Source organism: Patagioenas fasciata, chromosome 2 (genome assembly GCF_037038585.1).
Source record: "Patagioenas fasciata isolate bPatFas1 chromosome 2, bPatFas1.hap1, whole genome shotgun sequence".
In the NCBI taxonomy this organism is placed as follows: domain Eukaryota; kingdom Metazoa; phylum Chordata; class Aves; order Columbiformes; family Columbidae; genus Patagioenas; species Patagioenas fasciata.
This window is the reverse complement of record NC_092521.1, coordinates 44,977,176-45,000,605: the sequence shown is the minus strand read 5'-3', so window position 1 is coordinate 45,000,605 and position 23,430 is coordinate 44,977,176. Positions and strand designations below refer to the sequence as shown.

Below are 23,430 nucleotides of genomic sequence, written 5' to 3'. Positions count from 1 at the left end.
TGCTGTGGCTTGTAATTTAGTGATACTACTTTTGTGTTTTCACAGTATTGGTTGGGATTATCCATCCTGGTCTTTTAATGGATGAAGAACAGATGCATGTGCATGCATGCACATACTCTCACACTTAAAAAACATTTAGGCAAATAAAATCGTGTTGCTCCTTCTCCCCAGTTACTTGGGAGGGCAGTTAGGTGGGGCAGCTCAAAACTTTTGTGTTGGAACGTGATAAACTAGTGATAATCGTCTGGTAGCTGCATCTCTTCTGTTCACCACACCTCACCACCAGCAGTGGTCCAACCCTTTGCTGATCTTCCCAGTTTGAAGGGCGCTACTTTCCAGCTCCTGACTGGAGGCAGCCTCGCTCAGCCTGTGTTTGCTTTCCGAGGAGGAGAGTGTTGGTGGTGTCTGCCTGCCCTCCTTACTCTGCTCTTGCACTTTTGTGAGGAGTCCCCTGCTCTGTGTGGAAGTTGCTTTGGAGTGGACCAAGGAGTTCTGTGGCTCCCAAACGGGGTCTTGGCAGCTTGAAAGCACAGTTTTTCCCCACGATGATACTTCACAATGCTCTCCCAACTATTTAAATTTATAGCTTGGATCCTTAAAGCATTTACTCAGACTGTGTAGCTACTGGTGTTCTGTGGTGATGACCACAAAATGTAGATGTCTCCTTTCCCTCCTTGTCCCCAAAGCAGCAGTTCCCAGTTACGCGGTGATCCCTCTGAGGTAAGAACACTTGTGAGTAGCAAAAGCCTTGCAGAAGCAGGTCTCAAAAATCAGAAATGAGTGGAAAACCTGGGAACTGGCCACAGCCTGGCTTCTCTCCTCAGTGGAGTATTGAGAAGGTATTCTTTCGTCATTGCCTTTGTCCATGGTGAAATCTGAGTTATGAAAGCTTCCTGGTTAAGTAGAAAGGTCCTTGTCTGATGTTTGGAGATAAAATGTGGCAATCCTTCCAGAAACTTTACAGGACTGATGACACACCCTTCAAAATACTTTACAGAAGAAAGATGAAAACTCATGTTTAGCATTGTGGGGTGTTTACATGTGGAAGCATACTCAACAATGACAGCCAAAATGCATAGACTATGGGTCAAATTCTGACATGGCAATTAAGCATTATCTGTTTCTAGAAGAGGAATTTCTGGTACAGAATGCTTTTACAATCCCAATCTGCATTTGCCTTCTTTATCTGAGTATTCTGAAAATAACTGTTTCTCTGTTAAGAAGGGAACTTGTCTTCAGGTTTCATTGTAAAGTAATGAATGAATGCCCTGTGTGTGTACATGTTTTGTCAGGCCATGTCTCCCCTCTGTATAGTTGTTTCAACTCCCGCATCTCCGGGATGCAGCTGTGTCCCCTACCATCTCAAAGATCTCTCTGCATTTTTGCCTTCTAGTTTTTGGACCATGGCTGTTTATGCACTGCTTCTCAGAGGTTCTTGAAATGTTCAGATAAGTGAGCGTACTGGTGGGTTTAAGTTAACTGTGGAGGAGAGGAAAAAAAAATACGGGGGTCAAAGTTAGAAAACCCATTCTTATTCCATTTTGTTTTTCGAAATCTGAATGCATGAGTGCCCCTTAGAATTTGCAGTACAGCTGAGCTGCTGCTGCGGAGACCAGGTTGGATTCCTGTCTGTTGGAAGAGAAGTTGTCAGCTTTGTTATTCTGGCAGATAGGGACAGCAAAGGCAAATGCTCAGGTGTGCCCTTAGGGATGGTAATGGTATTGCTGTTTGAGGAAAAGCATCTGTCCTGTTTACATAACAAATGATGGTCACATGGAATGAGGTATATCTGTGTTGTCTGTGAGCAGTGTGGCTTAGCCTCATCCCTTTCCCCTAGAAAGGTAGCTTTAGTTTCAGGGTTTTATTCTTCCACTTTCTCTATTGCTCAGTGGATTTTGTATTTCTGTTTACGTTGCAATCTCTATAATATTCAGATCTGTTTGCATATACCAGTTTCATCTAACACATCTAAAAAAATGACGTAATACAAATCCTAGTGTTCCAGAAATAAAGAAGTGGGTTAAATCGAGATCTCATGGTAGCCAGACTGGGCATCCCTGAGTGAAGCAGAGGTGGGGTCCCAGTCAGGAGCTCTGCTCAGGCGCCTGCTTTTCTCATCTGGACTCTGCTTTAAACTTGGAATAAAACTGGTTAAACCCAGCTTTTGTACAAGCACAAATTAGCAGTCAAATCTCAAAATGTTTTTGTGCTTAAACCCAAAACTAAGATCTGAGCTACTCTGTTTAGTAAAGCGTTTACCACTTTTTAGGTAAGAACAGGTCAAAATCGTAGAACCTGGAATGATTTAATTGAACACACAATATGTGTTCATTGTCAGATAACATCTCTATGGATTTATTGGTGGCAAAGATAAATTCATTTCCCTACATCTATAGGGAAAGTAACATCAGTTTTTCTAATGCATTTGCTGTTGCTCATAGCCATTCACACAATTTCCAGCAAGTTATTTTCTAAAGTCTTTGGTTTCCACCTAGACCACTTTTCTTTCTTAACTCTCTTTTCTTTTTTTCTCAGACTGAGATTTGCCAGATCTGGAATTTGCATAGTACTTTTCAAATCTCTAGACTTTAGCTGCAAACAAAACCCCCACAATCATGGGATAAGAATTTAGATTTAGGCTGTTGCTATAATCTGATCTGAAGGTGTTCCCTGGCCTCGTGCAATGTGCCTTGACAACGTGTATCGTGACATTTGAGCTGTGTGAGTGGTGGGCCACAAGGAAACTTTCAGCATTGCAAAAACCATAGGTCCCAAAAGCTTGGTTTTGGATATTTTGCGTGTGGCTTGGGTAAAGAGCTTTTTTTCTCTCTTGCCATTTAGTACTTGCTCACTGACAACCAGGAACTATTTATTTTTCCTTGTTATTTGAGATGAGACCACATGCAAGTAAGCGTAGAGCAGCGGCCATCTTTGTCTACTCTGTCTTCAGAAACTAAAAACACACCTTGGAGGTTGCAAACACTCGGCATGTTACCGATTTTTATTTACAGTAAATACTTGACACACACCAAGCCCTTTTCTGCTTTGATTGAACTGCCAAGTTGCAAACTACCTTGGGTAAAGTATCCAAGCTATAGTGAACTTGGTAGACTAGCAAATGGTTCTTGTCTATCTAAAAAGAAATTTGACATGTAAATTCGAAGGAAATTGTGTTAGAGAATAAGCTTTTTTTTTTTAAGGTGTTTATGTAATACTGAGAATTTGGGGTTTAACTGAATGTCACTGCAACCTAGATTTTGTTTAATTAAATTGTGTGATTAGGCTAGTGGATCAAGATCTTTGGACAGCCTGAAACACAGTGAGTGATCATCTCTTTAAAGTAGTCAAAGCCTCTGCAGCTTAAGCATCCCTGTCCTCTGAACAGTCAGCAAGGAGCTGGTGTGATACTCTTGCTACAGTGGTTGGTCTGTTCTTGGAGTGACTTCTTCACCAGAGAGCTCCAGCTCAGACAAGTTTTTGTTGCTGGGTCTGTGCATGGCCTCAGCAAACCAAACCCAAACACCAGCCAGCCAATCTCTGCGCCACAGCCACTCCATCCTCCTGTGGTTTTCTATTTCTCTCTCTTGCAGTCCCAAGGAGGCTGATCTTGGGCACACATTGTTCTTGTTGGCATCCCAAAGATTCTTGGAGGACACTGCAATGTCATCACTTTTTTCCCATAGGACACACATGGAAAATGTTGAAGAGGAGATGTTAATGGCAGAAGATCATGGGCCTGATTTGATTTATTCTCAGGATTTTAGGAGGCAATGCAGTATCAGCAGAAGAGGTTTAGCATATTATCACTGCAAGGAGGAGGACAGAGAAACCCCGATAGCCCATGAGAGTTTGGATTATTTGCCTTCGCACAGTAAAGTTTATAAGAAGTGGCTACAAGAGAAAACGCACAGGTAAACTTACCTTAAATACTGTTAAATTGCCTCTAAGCTATGGGTAATTTGGACAGTCCAGGGAGATGTCTGATAGCAGAAAGAATTAAGAAAACATTATTTATTGCTTCTGTACATAGGAAAACAATAGAATGTAGAGGGGGCTAAGTGGCAAGCAACTTTGATTAAAAGCTTTTTTGGAAGTGCCTATGCCTTTACTCTTCACAAATTGTTGAATATGCAAAAAAAATGGTATTAAGTACTCAATTTATACAATTCAAGAGACTTTGCAGAGGTTTAGAAAAATGTTCTCTTACTGAAACTTTTCTTGAAATTCACTGGCTCTTAGCATAATTTGCAGGAAATGTGGCATTTGGACCTCAGTAGGAATGCTCTAGTCCTAGATAATACTAGAAATAAATCAGAGACTATTATTGGTGCACAGTTATTTCTAGACGTATAAGTTTAGGAAAGACAGAAACTAGAGGTAAAGGTTTGCATGTTTATGTGATAGGTGCTCAGTGCATTAGTGGCGGTAGAAGAAAACGGGAATTACTTTGAAATGAGTTCTGAGTGCTCTACTGAATGCTTAATTACTGATTTGCATAATTGAATTTTGAGATGGCATCAAACAATAAGCATCTAAAAGCAGATTGCACTGCTACTTACAGATTAAAAACAAAATAAAACCAAAAACCTGAAAAATCCAACCACTTAAATAGTAATGGCTTTCAGCTGGAGGAAGAGTTTTAAGTATGCACTTCTAAAGGACAGATTGGCAAAACCAGCCTCTTGCTTATGCAGTCGTGGTTAATAGCCAAAATGCCCTAAAAATGGAACTTGTGTGTGAGAGGAAGCATGGCAAATAGCCCTGTGCTGAGAGTTAACTGTGTTTTCCTATTTCTAGAAAAGAGTGGGATCGGTGGCTGCTGATGGGGCTAATTGGAACAGCAGTTGGTATTCTGGGGTTTTTGACTCATCAAATAATTGACTCTCTCATCAAATTGAAATGGGACCTGGTGGAAAATTACTTGCAGGTGAGCAAGCAAAAGTCAGAGTGACTTCTGTGTTTGTTTATTAGAAAATCCCCATTGTAAAGTTTTAACTGGCTGGAAGTGCTGCCTGTCTAGGTGGCTCTGGATGGCAGATATTCTGCGGTGCTTTGTGTAAGGCAGGGGTGTCAAACTTATTTTCACAGGGGGAGTCACATCAGCCTCGCAGTTTCCTTCAAAGGGCTGAATGTCATTTTAGGGCGGTGTAAATGGAACTACTCCTACATTTATACAGTCCTTATATTACATTTAGCTCTTTGAAGGCATCCGAGAGGCTCATGTAGACTGCATAAGGATCGTATAAATGTCCTTTTTTACAACTTAGCCTGTAATACAGTATAATATCTGATGGAGTTCTTGTCATAAGATTGAGGAAGGCAGTCTTTATAATACTGTGGCCTTCCTCTTCCTCCTTGTACATAGGGAGCATCTGCTGCTGTGTAGGTATTGTTGAGGTCCAAGGGAAGGGATTAGGTTTCTCTTCAGATCCTTAGTGAATGTAGACCTGGCATCAGATATGCCATTTCTTTCCATGTTTGCAGCAGCTATCTTTTGCTAATGCTGTACAAAGATTATTGTGGAATAATTAATTTCTTCTTGATGGGTATCTTCATCTCTGCGATAATTGGGATGGTGGTGGCAAAAATCACTAAACGGCTAAAACCAATGTAAATGTCAAGGCATCTGTGACCCTGACTGCTTGTTTTTCTCACTTGTAGACAGGAGCAGGTTGTAAAATTTTTGCCTGTTTTGTGATATCTATGGTAGATAGTATGAATATTGAAGAGATTCTTGTGAGAAAAGGCCTTTGGGCTTTTGTTCCATCTGAATCCCACGCAGGGGGAGGGTCAGGCATCCTGGCAGCTGCTGCTGGGGGGAGCCTGTACAGCCATCAAGCACGATGTTCAGCCAGCCGATGCAGAAAATTGTGCAGAAGAGAGCCAGGGTCTGTGCTGACCGTGCTTTTGTGCTCAGCAACGGAGGCAAGGAGCTGCAGGATGTGGTCCTCAGTGCCCAGGGGAGAAATTTCCCCTGAGTCAGCAGAAGCTGCAACCCAGAGCAAGCTCCCGAGGGAGGGTGCAGCTCTGCAGGTTTGGGGCTGCCGGCAGTGCCTGGGACCTCCCACTGAGGCTGGAGCATGGCAGATGAGCTCCTTGTCTGCACAGATATGGTGGGACAGCTGACACTGCGGGAGCACTGCAATGGCTGGATACAGGCCCTTCAGGAAGGACTGGCTGGGATGGAGAAGAGAGGGTGTTGCCCTTCTTGTGAGGAAGTGATGGGAGTGAATGGAGCTCTGCCTTGGGACAGATGAGAGGCAGCTGAGAGCTTGTGAGTTGGGGTTGGAGGGCACATCAATGTGCGTGATGTTGTTGTGGGTGTCTGCTGTTGACCACCAGATTATGAAGAATTAGACAAGGCTGTCTTCAGACAATTGGAGAGAGTCTTGTGTTCACTGATCCAGGTCCTCTTGGAGACCTTTAGTCATCCCAGTATTTGCTATAAGGACAACACAGCAGGGCACAAGCAAGTTTCTGGAGTGCATTGACAACAATGTCCTGATAAATAAGTAAGAAGCCAATGAGCAGGTGTGCTCTGCTCGACCTCATACTTGCAGACGAGGACAAACTGGTTAGGGATGTGAGGGCTGGGCACAGTGACCATGAGATGGCGGTGTGCAGGATCCTGAGATGAGGGTAAAAAACCAAAAAGCAGGATCACAATTCTGGATTTCAGGAGAGCACAGTGGTCTGTTCAGGGCTCTGCTTGGTGGAATCACAAGAGATCATCCTAGAGAGAATAAGGGTCCCAAGAGCGCTGGTTGATTTTCAAGGATTATCTTCTCCATGGTGAAGAACAATCCATTGCAATGAGCAGGATATCCAGCAAAAGGTGGCAGGGAGATCTTTGCAAAACTCAGACATAAAAAGGAAGCACACAAGAGGTGGAAGCAGGGACAGGTGACCCAGGAGGAATACAGAGACACTGTCTGAGTGTGCAGGGATGGGGTTAGGAAAGCCAAAGTGCACCTGGGGTTGAATCTGATAAGCGATGTTGAAGGGAAACAAGAAAGGAAGGAAGTGTCTACAGGTACATCATCAGCAAAAGGAAGACTTGGAAAAATGTGGGCTTGTTGTTGAACAGGGTAGAGGACTTGGTGACAAAAGACTTGGAATAGGCCAAGGTACTTGACACCTTCTCTGAGGGAGCTGGTTGATGTCATTGGGAGGCCACTCTCAATTATCTTTGAAAAGTCATGACAATTGAGGAGAGGTTCCTGAGGACTGAAGGAAGCCATTGTCACTCCTATCTTCAAGAAGGACGAGAAGCAGCATCCAGGAAACTACAGGCTAGTCAACCTCATCTTGACCCTTGGGAAGGCAATACAGCAAATAATCCTGGAAACCATTTCAAACCATGTGAATGACAAGAAGGTGATTTGGTTTAGTCAGCATGGATTTACAGCAGATAACATTCTACAAGGACGTGATTGGAGCAGTGGATGTTGTTTATCGTGACTTCAGCAAGGCTTTCATCACGGTCTCCCAGAACATCCTCATAGACAAACTGATGGTGTACACGTTAGATAAGTGGACAGTGAGATGGATGTAACTGGCAGAACTGCTGGGCTCAAAGCATTATGATCAGTGGCACAAAGTCCAGCTGGAGGTTGGTCACCATGGGTGTACCCCAGGAGTCAGTACTGGGGCCAGAGACTGTTGGATATCTCCACTAATGACCTGGATGATGAGACAGAGTGCACCCTCAGCGAACTTGCAGACAAAAACAAAACTGGAGGAAGCAACGCTTGATAGACCAGGTGATTGTGTTGCCATTCAGCCAACAGCCTCCTGGGCTGCATTAGGAGGAGTGTTGGTGATCCTTCCCTTCTGTTCAGCACTGGTGGGGCCTCATCCTGAGTGCTGTGTCCAGTTCTGGGCTCTGCAGTACAAGGGGGACATGGACATGTCTTCCACCATTCTCTAAGATCAAGATAGAAAAATAATGCTGCCATTTGCTGAAGGTCAAATCTAAATCACTTCACAGAAATGAAAGGGAGGACTTATTTTGTGGAACAAATGGAGGCTGAATATATCAGAGGGAATATCCAAGAAATTAACAAGTTTAGGTTTTCTATGAGGAAAGCATATATAATGCTCTTGGAATAGTATTTCTTTAGGGTTTCTTATATACAAACTATGCGTATGTTTATAAAATGTATAAATAGTGGATGAATACATGTATATACATGTATATATGCAATTGTATGTATATACATGCATGTGTGTGTGTATACACACTAAAGTATAAATAAATAATATATCAAAAGAAACCACAGTTTGACTCCAGGGCATCACAGCACAACAGTTACACACACGGTTGGTCCTGTTGTATTACATAATTTGTCCTGCTCTATTGAACAAATACAGAGGGACAAGAGGTAAACCCCTACAGGTTCTGACATCATTACAAACACATAATTCCTGCCCTGGAAGACCTTCCCATCTAAATACCTCCTCCTTCAACTGCAGATGAGCAAAACTAATTTTCGTGCCCTTTGCTTTGCTATTTGGCTGTGCCTCATCATGCACTTACAAAAGCTGTGATGGAACGTGCTGCTGGGAAGGCTGCGGTGGCATCTGTAACACTGTGATCTCAGAAATGCAAGGGATGTGTTTGACCTGCACGCACAATGAATCACAGCTCAGCACTGTGGAAGACAGCAAAGTATGTGGGTGCTGAGGAGTTCTGGAGACAGCGCGGCTGCGGTCAGCCCAAGCACAAACAAATAAACCAAAAACCCACGGAGACTGAGCTGTGTTTTTTGAATGTGAAAAGAGCCAGTATGAGAGATATCCCTTTGGTTAAAATAAAGCAGGGAAGAACTTACTCACTTGTATTCTATCTACTAATAACATCTGCAAATCCATAAAGGTAGTTAACTGATGTTAGACTTTGAAGCCTCCATATTTGGGCAAAATGTCTCATCATGACACCACTTAGTGTTTTCTTGTGCATGTTCTTGAGGTCCTTTAACTTTCTTCTGCCCTGAAAAGGGTCTTGATGGTCCTTTATAGTGTTTTTAAAGATGAACAAAAAGTCCTGGAAAAAAAGAGTCTTGATTCTGAAAGTCGTCATTCACCTTACTGTTTCTCACTGCCATCCTTCTAAGGAGCCTGCACTGCTTGTTTTGGTTTCTGCCTTTGGTACACCCTCTGCTCACAGAAATCTTTGCTCATTAAAAAACCGGACCTAGTCTATGGGTGCTGATGTAGTGATGTGTTTGTTGACTGGACAGGATGGCAACTTCCACATGACCTGGCTGTGTGTCCTTGGGCTGGGACTGGCTATGGTGGTTCTCTCCTCAAGCTCGGTGCTGGTAAGTGTTATGTGTCCTATGCAACAAGCCTATAACACTGTGATAATCCAAATCTCTTGCTCTTCCAAATGCTGATTAATTCAGTATTTTATTAAAAACAAAAAAAACCCACCCTCTGTTATATAACCTAGTTGGAGAGGTCTTTCTTGGCCTTAAGCCTAAAACTGGATTCTACCGCCCATAACTTGTATAAAAGTGTCTGGGGTGAAATCAGTGGTGGTGGCTCTACAATTTACACTTAGCATGTGGTGTTTATAAAATAAATACAAGTGGCAGCTGGTGTAACTTGTGAAAACTGGGTGTTTGGAAGGGGCCTAAGCCAAACGCCATCAGCGCATATAAAAATTACTGTTGGTTTTAGATTGATCTTTTAGCTCTGCTGTGTGAGTATCACTTGCCGCCCAGATTAATACTTTTATGAGGCTGCAAGGCTAAAGCATGCATCTTTTTTGTCATTTACTGTCCTGCTGTGTTCAATTTAATTATAGACAGGTAATTAACAGCATAGGTGAGAGAAAAAGTGAATATTTTACTGAACCTTCTCCAGGAAAAGGGAAATTGCTGTTACATAGGTAATAACTGGTGAGTTTTAAGCTATCTAAAATCTGAACTGCCTGGACAAATCATGTGGGTTCACCCATGCACCCTGCCCCACAGGCAGCCTGTGCAAAGGCAAGAGGCTGGTTGGGTTCAGGCCCTGGGAGGGATGGCAGGGGCTGGGGCAGGGACCCTCCTCAGTTGTTTTCTTCTCACAGTAGCCCCAGTACACATACAGCAACATTGTTGGGAGCTTGAATTTTTGCATGTAGACAGAAGTTACATGTGTATCGAGGTCACCTGTTAATTTTCAGAAAGTTTGTTTGTGAACAGAGCAAGGTGAGAACTGGTCTTAAAGTGTCCATAGATGCACCTAACACATCAACTGTTGACTCAGTTCCTCTGGTTTTTTGTTTGTTCATTTGTTTTTTGTTTTTTTCCTTTGCAGTTCATTTGCCCAGCAGGTTCACCATCTGGCTTGCCAGAAATCATTGGGTATTTGAATGGTACTGCTATTCAACATCTTTTTAATATCAAGACCTTTCTAGGGACGTTTGTCTCGTGCGTGCTGGCTGTAGCCTCTGGGCTCTTCTGTGGGCCAGAAGGTCCCATGATCCATTTGGGGTAAGAAAAAGCAGACAAAATTAAAGCTGTCAGACTGAGGATATGAGTTTGCAATGTCTGTCTTGGTGGCAGCGCTGGCTTATAAATCACTCTGATTTGGGAGCTCTTCTCACCTGTGCTGTCCCCTCCTTTGCACGAGCACAGCTACTCAGGCCATGCAGTGAAGAAAAATGATTTTTGCTGTGTTTCTTAAATATTGGCTTGGTTCCCTAGTGCAGTTCCCCATGAGGCTCAGGAAGCAGTTATTTGGACAATGGCAGTCAGTTTTGTTTCTGAAATTAACGTGTCCCACAGCTGTGGCCTGCTTTGGAGCTGCCTGTTGTTCATGCAGTAGTGTAATATTATGTTTCTAGGTGGGGAAAAGGAGACTTTATGGTCTTTTTGAAGGATGGTGTTTTTATTCCCCCTTATTATATAGAAAGAAAGTGAATCCCCATCACCCTATTGTGGTCTGGGGCCTTTTGAGATGGGGATAGTAGAATTGCCCACTTCTGCTCTGTAGGTCAGAGTGGTTCTTAAAATTTGCAATAGAGTTGCAATACAGCCAAACTTAGTAAGGACTGCAGGCCAGATATTGGACTTTTCTGGTTTGACAAGTGACATAATTTCCTGTATTCACTATTTAGAGGAGAATCCTACTCAACTTTATTACCATTATTAAACCATATCTTGTGTAGAGATGGTAAAATTTTCCTCTACTAATGCGATATAGATGCTTTGTTGGCTCATTTGCTCTTTTATTTCTGATCCTTTTGGAAAGTATTCATCCTTGAGGATTGTTCTCTATCTCTTCACTGCCCTGACCAAACCTCTCCTCCTCCTCACCACCCTTTCATGTTTTCTGTTACTCCGTGGGTTTATATATATTTATTTATTTGCACAGAGGTGCAGCACTCCAGGGGATGACTCAGATGTTCGAAAATTGGAGGGCATGGTTAGTCAGAGGCAGCCACAAACCTTTGAGACAATGATTGCCAAGGTTTAGCCCTCCCTTTAGGTTTCTTTTGTTTTCTTTGCTTTCAGACATTTGTCTCCAGGAGCTCAGAGGCTGCAGCTGTGATTTTTATTTTTTCCTTTGTGCTGGGTTGGTAACAGTGATGCATGCGCCAAAGAATTGAATCATATTTCCATGAAGAAAGTCAGCACGGTATTAACGTGATGCCTTTTCAAAACATAGGAATTAAGAGCTAGTTTAATTTAATTTAGCTGGAACCCTTCACCATTTTTATTAAATATAAACACACATAAGTTGCTAAAAGCCTCTGAGAGATTCGTTAAGGCCCCTAATTTAAGTCTTTCAGAAAAGTCTTCCAAGATTATACAATGAATAGATTTTTCATTTCACTAAGGGTTTGGATTATTTTTCCCCTTTTAAATGTATTTTGAAGTGCTGCCTGGGAACACGCTGTAATATTTTAAATCATTAAACATCTCTTACAAGCAGGGCTGCTCTGACTGCCATGGTCATTAACCTTGGAACAGATGATTGAAGTGATGGGCTATAGTCTGACGTGTCACCACAGTTGGGCAGACCTTAACATGCAGTTCTGCAAAAGGCATTTCATGGTCCATCATCACAACACTCCCTGCAAAAGAGACATTTAAGTCTCTGAATCAAAAATCTGAAAATCTTTAATAGCCTCCTGCTTTATGTCAATGGGGCTTTGCATATTTAAAAGAAACGTTCAACATTTTCCATATTTAAATCTGTTGAAACCAATCTAGCTTTGCTGCTGCACGCCAGCTAAGACTCTGTCTTCCCCTGACTTTAAACCCAGGCTGATTTGTGAATAATTTAGGAAAATAGTGCTCTCAATTATACAACATCACTTTCAGTGCTCTCCTGGGTTGTGGCCTGAGCCAGCTGCAGTCGGACACCCTTGGAATCCACCTTCCGATCTTCACCAGGTTTCGGAATTCAGCTGATAAGTAAGTGATGGGCAGAACTGGGGGGCTCTGGGGGGAGTGCCCCATCACTCACTCTTGGCACCCCGGGGGTGTCCATTGAGTCACGGGCAAGCCAATTGCATCTAGAAGGAAACAGATGCTGCTCCAGAAATCTTTCAGCTTTTCTGCTCTTTGTCACTTTGGAGTGGGGAAAAAACCACCTGCTCTAATTAAAGTTGTCTAATTAAACAAGCTTATTTAAAGTTCTTTAGTTAAAGGAAGGTTCACAAGTTGTTTTATCAAACGCTTGTGAAATAATACATTAATACTGAAGACCTTTTCTCATTGCCTTCTGGGTTGTATAAAGAGGGAGAAAAATGCAGGATTTTTAGGCATAGACCTTATCCTCAAATTAATGATGCTGGCCCAGGAAACAGAGAGCTGATGAGGATTGCACGATGTGCGCAGGGGCCCCTTGTTTTATTTACCTGGTTTTGAAAAAGTAAATTGTTTGTGACACTTTTTAAATCTGACTTTCCTCTGCTCATGCATGTCTGTTGGGTAACTCTGGTAAACTCTCTCTTGTGAACAGTTTTACTGAAATTAATGAGGTTAGTTTCCAGAAGAAGAAATTATAAACCAGTTTATCTTCTGGGTGGTATTTATTTTCATGTTGACAAACAAAGCCCTATACAATACTGTTGCTTTTTTTTTTCTAAAATAAAAAAGACTCCCATATGTTAATTTTTTGAAGAAATATAAAGAATTCAAATGAACTGCCACTGTAGCTTAAAAGAAAATAAAAAAGTACCAAAAGGATTATATGGGATCTCTGTGGCCTTTCACCTTTAAGATCCATCATTAAAATAAATCTGAGACGTGCTAGTTAAACAAAATGTTAGTCATGGAAGAAATCAGCAATTGTGGTAAGAGAAGCTGCGAGAACTTTGTTTTTCTCTGCAGGATCCAGTTATAATAAGAAAGAAGCGTTAGCTTGCAGTCAGGAGCCATCCTGGGAGAGACAGGTTGTGTGGAAGTCCCCTTCACAGAAGGGGTGGTTGGTGAGCAGCAAAGACCAATTTCAGTCTAAGCGAGAGGTCACTTCTTTACAAAGACCAGGATGAAAGAGTCCCACTTCCCTGATATCTTTTGGAGTTATTAAGCAGGCTCAAGAGATGTGCCCTCTCCAAGGACAGTCACAGACAGGGCAGTAACTCAGCAAGTGTTATGATTTTGAAAGATCCTAAGACGTCCCTCCATCAGGCAGCTGTAATGGATGGGTAGGAGCGGTCCAGTTTCATTGTTGATGCTACCGGTGGAACCCATAGCATGGACAACTGGCTGGAGCAAGAAGCTGGAGACATCCAAGCAAAACTTGCCCAGCTTTTACTGAGTGCAGTACTTTTTGAGGTCCCTGCTGCTAGAAACAATGTCACTGTGAAGATACAGCTTGCGGGCAGATATCCATGCACAGTGGTGTCTGACTCGGCATTTGTTAGTTGGGAAATATCAGACTTAAATTTGCCTGTGTAGCTTTACCGGTGGGCTTTGTTAAGGGCTTTGCCACATGAACTCTCTAGTCTTTTCCCTTATTTTCTGTCCTTTATCCTCATTGCAAGCCATCACCACAGAGAAGTCAAAAGAGCCCCCTAATGTTTGAAGAAGATGCTAATCTGGTGGAAGATGCAAGTTTTATAAGCTGGTGAGCACTAGTGGTTAGTGCATTATATGTATCAGCATCACTCCAGTAACCCTCGCCAAGGCTGGACTCGAATCTAATTTTCCAAGGCAGAATTCAAGCATAATTTTATTTCCTCTTTCAATATTCTTCCCTCTGTTTTGCACATTGTGTCCTTCCTTGAAAATGTAATATTTTTCTGATGCAGGATGTTGTTTTTGTATGGTGAAATGGATGCATTGGAAAGAAAATTGGGGGGGGGGTCGGAGGGGGGAGGGAAGGGTGTGAAAATAAATAATAGTGAATGTATAAAGGAGGACTGACCATTAATGTCTGTCTTTACAATACCATCTCTCCTCTCTCCTCTTTCCTCTAAATCTAAACCTCCCCTGGCACAACTTGAGGCCGTTTCCTCTCATCCTATCACTTGTTACTTGGGAAAAGAGACCAAGCCCCTCCATGCTACAACCTCCTTTCAGGCAGTTGCAGACAGCGATAAGGTCTCCCCTCAGCCTCCTTTTCTCCAGGCTAAACAGCCCCAGTTCCCTCAGCCGCTCCTCATCAGACTTGTGCTCCAGGCCTCTCACCAGTTTTGTCGCCCTCCTCTGCGTTTATTTCAGCCCTGTGACTGCCCTGCTCCCAGCGTGTGAAGTGGTATGTTAGGCTGATCAGTGCTGCCACATGACATGGACAAGTGGTCTCCATGCTATGATGTTATAGGATTGAGGGTTTTGACAAGGCCAGAGCTCATGACGGACAGGTCTGAACTCAAATCCTAGAGATACAAGGCACTATAATAACCCCAAAATAAGTCAGCAGGTCTTTAAATTCAGCCCCATAAACCCAGCTTTGACAGGAAACTATGTTTATAGAGGGTTGTTTGATTTTTTTTTTTTTTCTGTTTTTCTCATTATCCAAATTTGATTCTTGTACCTGCTGCAGGCGCAGTTTCATTACAGCTGGTGCGGGAGCAGGGATAGCTTCAGTATTTCGTGCCCCCATAGGTGGGCTCTTGTTCACGTTAGAAGAAGTGTCTTCGTTCTGGGACATCAGGCTGGCCTGGCAAACCTTCTTCTGCTGCTTGATGGCTACCTTCACCACGGATTTACTGTCCTCTTCTCTCTATGGGTTTGTTTACAGAGGTCATTTTGGATTTTTTGAAGCAGAGAAAAGAATTTTATTTTGGGTACGTACTGTGTGGGTGTGGGAGGAAATAGATGCAGGGTTTTGGGCCTGACTATTTCAGCATTGCTGCTGAGGGAGTAGCAGGGAAGGGAGACTGGAAGGAGGAAAGGAGGTTATATGCACAATTATCAGATCAGTAGATATGAAAACCTTCACGCTTTACATCTGGTAATCACTTAGATGCAACACAGAGTTGTTTTGTTCTAAATTAAAGTGAACAAATAGGCAAAGCATCTACTGTTTGCTTATTAGCTACTCATATAGGTTATTATGATAACTTCCTGTATTGATGCTGGGTGGGAGAGGGATACTTTGAAGTAAAGGAAGAAGCAGAGAAGCCTTTACATAGGGTGTCCTCTGCTTCTGTAGCTGGCTTGAGCTCTTCGTTGTTGCTGCAGGCATTGCTGTACCATGCCCCTGTTCTTTGGTGCTTACAGATTAAACATTTGAAAAATATAATCACTGTTTGTTCTTGGTTGCACAATGGAGGTGACCTTCAGCCTCATCTACCTTTACTTTATTCCTTCCAGCATGGCACAACCTTGGTCTTTGAATTTTACCTTGTGTCTACCTTAAAATAGTTGCTTTTATTATGTCTTTTGCTCATTTTTATTGCAAGATGATTCAATAGGTATGTGCAAGTATCATGACCTTCACTTCTTCTTGCCTAAATATCCTCCCTTGTATTTGACTTGAAGATAAATTAGCTAGAAATAAAACTCTCGTCTTCTGAATCCCAGTTCACTTTTTGCTACTAAGTAAATTTTTCCTGAGGTAATTCTCTGATCACTTTCATTGATGTCTGAATTTCTTCTGGCTTGTATCTCTCTAGCAATGCAGAAAACAGAGATTATGGTATTTTCTTCATGAAGCCATATCTTGGTTGGGAAAATGGAGAACATTTTTTTTGTGTGCATGCTGTCTGATACAATGATTTTGCATATGCTCTGCTAAAGCAATTGGAGTATGTTTGCTTTCCACAAGTTTAGCTGCTGTAAGCAGAGAAGACATTGTTTTTTCAACCCAAATCCTTTTTGTGAACCAACTCATACACTGTGCAGTCCCTCAAACAGTTGGAGTGACGCAACCAAAAAGATACAAATTTGTGGCGGAAAGGTGAGACTACACAGGCAGGAAAGAGGTCAGACCTTCCAAAGTCAGATTCATTGCTGAAGCCAAAGTATTGTGTAATGGACAGCTGCATGCACAGGGGAAAGGAGATTCACTTCAGTTGCTATTTTACAGTACATGTAACTCTTTTAACACTCCTTTCAGGATGTTTTTTTGTAAAGATCAGTAGATTGTGTCTCCTTCTATATTGTCTTAGCGTCATTAGAGGGAAAAGCTAGCAAAAATTATTATCAACATGATTTCTGGCACAGTTCAGTGGTTTTTGGCTCTCAATGTGGTACACATAACCAGAAACATTTTCATTTCACTGAACATGGGGCTCAGGGGAAATTTTGCTTCTTTCATGTTTTGCGGCACTAACCAACACACTTTACAGCGGATAAGCTCTTGAGTTGAAAGATTGTGGGTTATGTTTCTCAAAAAAAATTATTTTCTTTAGTTTTATTCCACATAGCATGTTACAATGGGGAGTTTATTGTACTCCAGAGCATGAGATTTTCAGGAAGCTTAACTTTATTTTTACACAGGCCATTGGATTATTTGTAAAGGTGAAGCTTGCTCTGTAGGTAACAGATTTTTCTTGGTGACTGGCCAAAGCCTGTGGTTGATACTACAGCAAAAACAAACAATACACTGTGCCACCTTTCATTCCCAGCCTGTGGAACACTTGCTTGACTTTACCTTTATTGCCACACACATGCAGCGTAATGTGCATATATTACTTTAAAACAAACATCTCAGTATATCTTTCCCTTAGGAAAAATGGAGGTAGGGAGAGAAAACAATAAAACCACAAATGTCTATTTTTAATTTTAATACAGGATGTGAATTAGGTAGAATATATTGCACTATATTTGGGTCCTGCAAGAAATAAAAGATTTTTTCTAGTTCAAGTTAAGCCACTTCTCTCTGAATTCAATGTCTTAACCATTAGCTCTCTTTAAATCCTCTGGGAAGGGATGGATTTTGTTGTAGCTATTGGTAAAAATAGCAGTATTAAAGTTTTGCTTAGTGCATAGAGTACCTACATATGTGATGGTTGTAGTCCTGATATAAGACATGATACACATTAATTCTTTCCCTACTCCCTGCAAGTGTAACCTGTAGGTGTTGGGCTTCTTGTGCCTGGGAATGGCTGCTGGGATTCTCCCTCTTCCAGATCTGTTTTCTCAGTGAGCAGCACCTGATGGACCAACTCCTTAAGCGGGGCTGGATTTTGACCCTGACATTCCTCCTCTCAGGAAATGCCACCAGTGTTTAATGCAGCTGCCTGGCAGATTTGTTAGCATCTAGGCTAGTTGTAGGAAGAATAAGATTAAGTGTCAAGAAGAGAAGGATGAGGAAGAAAAAAAGTTTGAAGAATAAGAGGGCCTGTGTGGTTGCTCAAGCAATTTAAGGCAGGCTGACAGTTTCTCCTATCTGCTGCCCCCAAGATTACACCAGTTTAGGGGTTTTTGCAGGCAACCCTTGACAAGCACCCTTATTGCTTCTTGCCAGATAGCTTTCTGAGGATTTTGTGATCTCTTACTCTATCCAGACCCTAACCTTGGCAAAAAGCTGTGTAACCCTAAGCCTGGGCTAAGGACATAATATCCTCACAGCTTTTAATGGATTGCCACCGGTCTGTCAGCCCCTTTTTGTTGGCTGGAAGGTGAAATTAAAACATGATATTGCTCTCATCCTTGCTGCCTGTTGAGGAATCAAGCAGAAAATTCAATTACTTTTCCAGCTGCCAGATTACATTCTGTGCTTGTGATTTATTGTTCTGTGAGTTGTTCCAGATCAGCAACAATTTTCACAGTTTTGTTTAAATAAATTTACTTATAAATTATCTCAATGCACATGGATTCAGGTTGACACTTCATAAATGACCTCTCCCAAATTATGATGTAGATATAGACACACTGAGCAAAGTTCTGGTTCAGCAGAATCTTTTGAGGTGTTCATCAAGGCAAATATGTTGTATTATTTGGATGTAACCTGAAGCGCTGAGTGCTTGTGGTAACCAACACCAGTATCTACCTGCGGGTTCCGCTCCTGTGAGGTGTGCAAGAAGAGTACACCATGTCTTATGAAATCAGCTTTAAATTAATTAGCTGAACTCCCTGAACTGCAAGGAAAGATTTATTTCCTATATGGAAATTACTCGGTGGTATCAGGTTTTGTAAGAGAGGATGCAATATTTGGTGTCACTGGCAGAATGCTCAGAACTTTTGTTTTTTTCTCCTTTCTTTGACTCAGGTTAAGGACTTGCTGGACATTAACGTCTTGGCCTTCATTCCAACCATCCTCCTTGGAATGCTTGGAGGTCTTCTGGGATCTCTCTTTGTTTCTCTAAATATAAGGATTAATAAATTACGTATGCAGTTCTTTAATTCAATTCCAAATGTATCTCTCAGAAAAGCAAGCAAGCTGTTGGAAACTGTACTCATCCTTGTAAGTAAACAATATGGTTCTCTTGATTCTGTAATATTTACAGTGGCTAATGAGGGCAGGTCGGAAATTGGCTGGATGGAAAAGTGGATGTCACCTGCTGGTACTTGATAATGTACAACAGAATACAAAAAACATGGATTTGCAAAGTACATAATGTTGGTGAGTATATAAGAATGGAGAAGACTTTGTGTTTTGTTTCGGTTTGTTTTTTTAGTGCTTGAAGTATTTTACCTGTAGAATTGATCTCCCACTGCTGCTCTGCTCTGACGACATTCCATCGACCTAGTGACATGTAGCAGTTATATTGGTGTGCTTTTGCGTTTATCTGCAACCTGTGGAGGCTGTCACTAGTATATTTTATCTGTCTTTCTCAGTTTTTTCTTTCTAGTGATTGATCCTCTCATTACCTGACACAGCTTGTTCATGTAGCAGAACCAGGCGGACATGCTCCTCCACACCTCTGCACCTGGGCACTTTTTCAGCTGTTACACTGGAAAGAACAGTTAGGAGACGGTTAGCATAACCATATGTATTTTTACCTCAATACTGCAAAGGAGATCTCTGCCTGTTGTGGGAACAGACGCATGGAAAATGAATGTTGTAGGTGATTTAAAAGTTATGGATAGACACAGAAAACTTTCTGGAGCTGACTGTGTATCTGGAGTCAGTTATGTCTAGTTGTTACTGAGGGAGGTCAGCCTGGAGCCTCAGATGTCCTGATAAGGCATGATGGGGCCATTTTACCTCTAGGCTTTGGAGTTTCCACTTGGCATTGTATGGCTTTGAGTACGGTCACACCATTGGAATGAAAAGGGTATAGACAAAAGGTTTCTATATTTTGAATGTTTGTGTAATTTTCTGGTTTGTTTGTTTGTTTTTTTTTTACTTTGGTTATAAATTATGTATGTTGTTAAATGTGGAGGAAGGAAACCTTCAGAGCTTTCCTACTTCACTTTTAGCAAATTGTACACATTTGTGTTTCTCTGCAAGTTTCTAGTGAATACTTGCTTGTTATAATTTTTCTTTTTTCCCCCGCCATTTTTGAGAAAGTCTTTCTGAGGAGTTTTCAGAACTTTTAAGTGTTGAGATGACCTTTCTTTAGGGAAATGGGTGCACACCAAAACCCCTTTCTTTCTTAGGCAGACTTACCAGTATGTTTTATGTATGCCAAATAACTTTTTCTTATATATACTACTGCATACTTTCTCTTCCCCCCTGGAGAGAGGCTCTCTCAATTGTAGACCAATGGGTTGGCCACACAGATGCTCTCCTCCCATCAGCCCCGACATACCTTCAGCAGCTGCTACTCCAAGCCAACAAAAGCACATAAGCTTCAGGGAAAAGCACTCACCTTGGCTCAGATCGGCAACCTGGATGATACTGGGAGGAAAACAATTAGTATTTTAAATAGAAAAAAATGAAACTTTTGGAGCTAAAAGTGTGAATAACTATAGGTTGAGGCACCCAGTCAATCCTCTGGATGCTCTCCACAGATTGGTACAGAGATGCACACATTTCCCATAGGCTGCCCTATTTTTCCTCTCCATAGGGTCAGAAAAGAACATTTCATTTAGTCCTTGGAAGGCGTGCATGCCATGGCAGTCCAGCTCCTTGTCCCCTGCCTAGTCCTGCTCATTGCTCAGAGCAGCATCCTGCTTGTTGGGTTCTCTGTTGGCACATCAGAGGCGAAATCTAACCTCCAGGGGCAGGAGGAGGAGGAATACAAGTCCCTGTGGATGGACTGTGGTGAAGCAGGCCCATACCATCCATAACAACTGGATATTAGCTCCTCGTAGCAGCAGGATGTTGGATTCCCAGTTTCTAGCCACTGTTTGTTCAGTCTATTGCTGAGGTGAAACACCTTAAGGAAGCTCACCTGAAGTGTTTGGCTTCCACATTTGAGGGAGTGGGTAAGGTCGGTAGGGAAAACGGATTTTCTCAGCTCTAGGGAGAGTCTTTCCACTGCCCAGCTTTCTTTTGTTGTGCTATCAATTTGCTCCCAGGGACTTTGTACTGTTGAGCACTGCAATAAGACGATGAAGAGTAGAGTCCCATGTGTGATTCCCATTAGTCCTGTGTAAAAGACACAGTTTCCAAAGGACCTCTGTTTGTGAGAGGTCAGGTTTGTAACAATTATTATTTTAACAATTTGGAGCCAGAACTCTGTTTGACGACTGCTATCCCCTACTATTGGGAAAGGTTGGGCTTTCTCAGGGAACCTTACAAAAACCTTGCATAAACTACTTAATGCATAAAACCCACTCAGTTCTTTATTACTTCTCAGAAAAAACAAAAGAAAACAAGCCACAACATAAACTAGCAAGATGCAGTATGTTAGAAGATACTATAGGATTAAAGTCAAGATCAGCTAGCAGAGGTTTAGTGTCAGACAGAAAGGAAATGCCTCCTCAGAGTTATTTGATGCAGTTTAGGAGTGGTGCCTTACTGACTCCAAGAGTTCATGGAGCAGTTAGCACCTTGCCAGGTCATACCTGAAACTGGGAGCACAGCATGTGTTTTGTAGGGCGGTAGTGCTTACAAGAGCTTTTCTGTGTATGTATTTTTGTCTTCATCCTTGAATATTTTTAAATACTGTTTGTATGTGTGTGTTTGTTTGTTTGTTTGTTTTACATTAACTTTGTAGCATGAATTCTTATTCAGAATGTTTTTTTCCTTTTTATTAGCTCTAGAAGATCCTGCTCAGGTCACAATCATTATTTTATTATAACTTGGCAAAAAAAGGCAGGAAAGAAACTGTTTGATCTGAGAGCCATACTTCTTTTTTTTCTTTTCTTTTTTTTTTTTTTTTTTTTAAGAAGCTCACATAATTAGGCAACTGAAAGAAACTCTGTCACAGTGACTTTAACCAAAAATAATCTTGTATAAACCAGTCTGCATTTAAACTTGGAAAGAACCCATCACGGTATCTTCCACACCCATAACATAACCCGGAGTACCATTCCTTTGACTGGAATTGAATATCTAATCTTCAGCCCATAGATTAGGCTAAGCCGTCTTCCTAAGTGCCCTTCTGCCCCTTGGCCTGCGTTTGCTTCTCCTCAATTCATCACCTTTCTCTCCGTGAGGAAATCACAATGTAGATAATGTTTTGCCAAGAATCTGGCAGAGCTATCTTTCTTTTTGTAAATTTTTTATCATGTTGACTAATGCTTCTATTCCAAAAGCTCAGTGTTTCTATGGGCAGGGTGGACAATTTAAGGATATATACATATATGCTTATATATTAAGCTGTCAAAACTTTGAAAGGTTACTTGAGAGGACTACTTTTTTTTTCTGCTTAGCTGTGAAGATAGGCTACTGCTTTATATATGTAGCCACTGGCTCCAGGCTAGCTGTCCTCTTAGCTCCCTTCGGACTTTAGGGCCTTGGCAAAAACTTGACCTGGGTTTGAACTGTCCCAGAGCTAAGTTTTCAGAAACAAAACCTGACCTAAGCTTTACGAAGACTGAACTACTCCCAGTTTCATCTGTCTTTTGTAGATGCACTCTGCCCATAAACTTATAATCTTTGAGATACAGGGAAACAAAGACTTGAGATACGATTGTCTGAGAAATTGTCACAAATGCACACAGCTAAATCTCAGCTTGAGGATTTCTATAAATGTGCTACCTGAGCAGTTTTATAACAATTTACGGTGTGCATGAAGCCTTGCGCTTGAGTATATGTTATTATTATGGTTGTGTGTTCTAGCAATTTCTCTCCAGATGCCTACTGAAATATTTGCTAATTTTTTTTCTTCTTTTGTGTGTGTATCTTTATTTAGTTAAGTAAAGTAAGTTGAAAAACTTAACATGAATTTTCGATGAAATATAACTATGTTATATTGACCTATTTTATGTTGAAAAATACAGAAAATTGAAATGCAGTCATCTCTTGTAAAACCTTCCTTTGCTTTTGGTGAATGCAAAGCAGCCAGTGAAAATACCTTCTGCTGGTGCTCTCTTTCAAACGTTTTGGTTTCGTTCATGTTTACTTCAAAATGGGCATTTGGAAAACTAATAGAGGGACCAGATAAATTATCTTCATCCATTTGAATTGCAATGTCTGTGTTTTTACCATGTAGTATGCAATCTGCTTTAGTCATTATACCTGTCTAGTATTGCTAGGATGTCTAGGAACTTCTTTATGTTGATTAATTGAATATTAGTCCTTTTGTAATATCCTCCTTAAAAGGGAAGGGAAGCAATAAGTTTGCAAGTTAGAAACAAGTCTTCATCTGTTCATACTGACCAGGGACTTCAAATTTGCATAAATCAGGAAGTAACTTAAAATGAAGCAGTGGATTGTTTTTGACACACAGCATAATTTTAGGTACCAACCAAAAAACTTAGTGCTTAATGGAAAACATGTAGATCCCAAGTCCTTGCTGTGTAAAGGCTGCAGTGTCGGGCTGGTGGCCTGTGAGGAGCTCTGACTGAACATGGAATGTGGTGGGGAGGCTGGGCACATGTAGAGCACCTCGAGTACTGCAGATCTTTCCCTCTGGAGGGAGAGGTGGCTCTCTGGTGGCTGCAGAGTTGAAGGTCAGTCATCTGGTTGCAACAGCTGAGTCCCTGAATGTAGATGGGGTGAATCTGGGCATCAGTGGCTGCTTAGAAGCAAATGCCG

The 23,430-nt window shown here is 41.6% G+C and overlaps 1 protein-coding gene across 1 annotated transcript in view; it reads left to right on the top strand.

Moving 5' to 3' along the window:
• The first annotated feature begins 3,660 nt into the window (after nt 1-3,660).
• LOC136098672 (chloride channel protein C-like) overlaps nt 3,661-23,430 on the top strand; it is an 86,052-nt gene continuing 66,282 nt past the window's right edge. The window contains exons 1-7 of the mRNA XM_065832255.2: nt 3,661-3,911; nt 4,798-4,927; nt 9,243-9,323; nt 10,309-10,484; nt 12,321-12,413; nt 14,992-15,235; nt 18,607-18,801. Coding sequence (XP_065688327.2) covers nt 3,661-3,911; nt 4,798-4,927; nt 9,243-9,323; nt 10,309-10,484; nt 12,321-12,413; nt 14,992-15,235; nt 18,607-18,801 — 1,170 coding nt within the window. The remainder of the gene's footprint in view (nt 3,912-4,797; nt 4,928-9,242; nt 9,324-10,308; nt 10,485-12,320; nt 12,414-14,991; nt 15,236-18,606; nt 18,802-23,430) is intronic.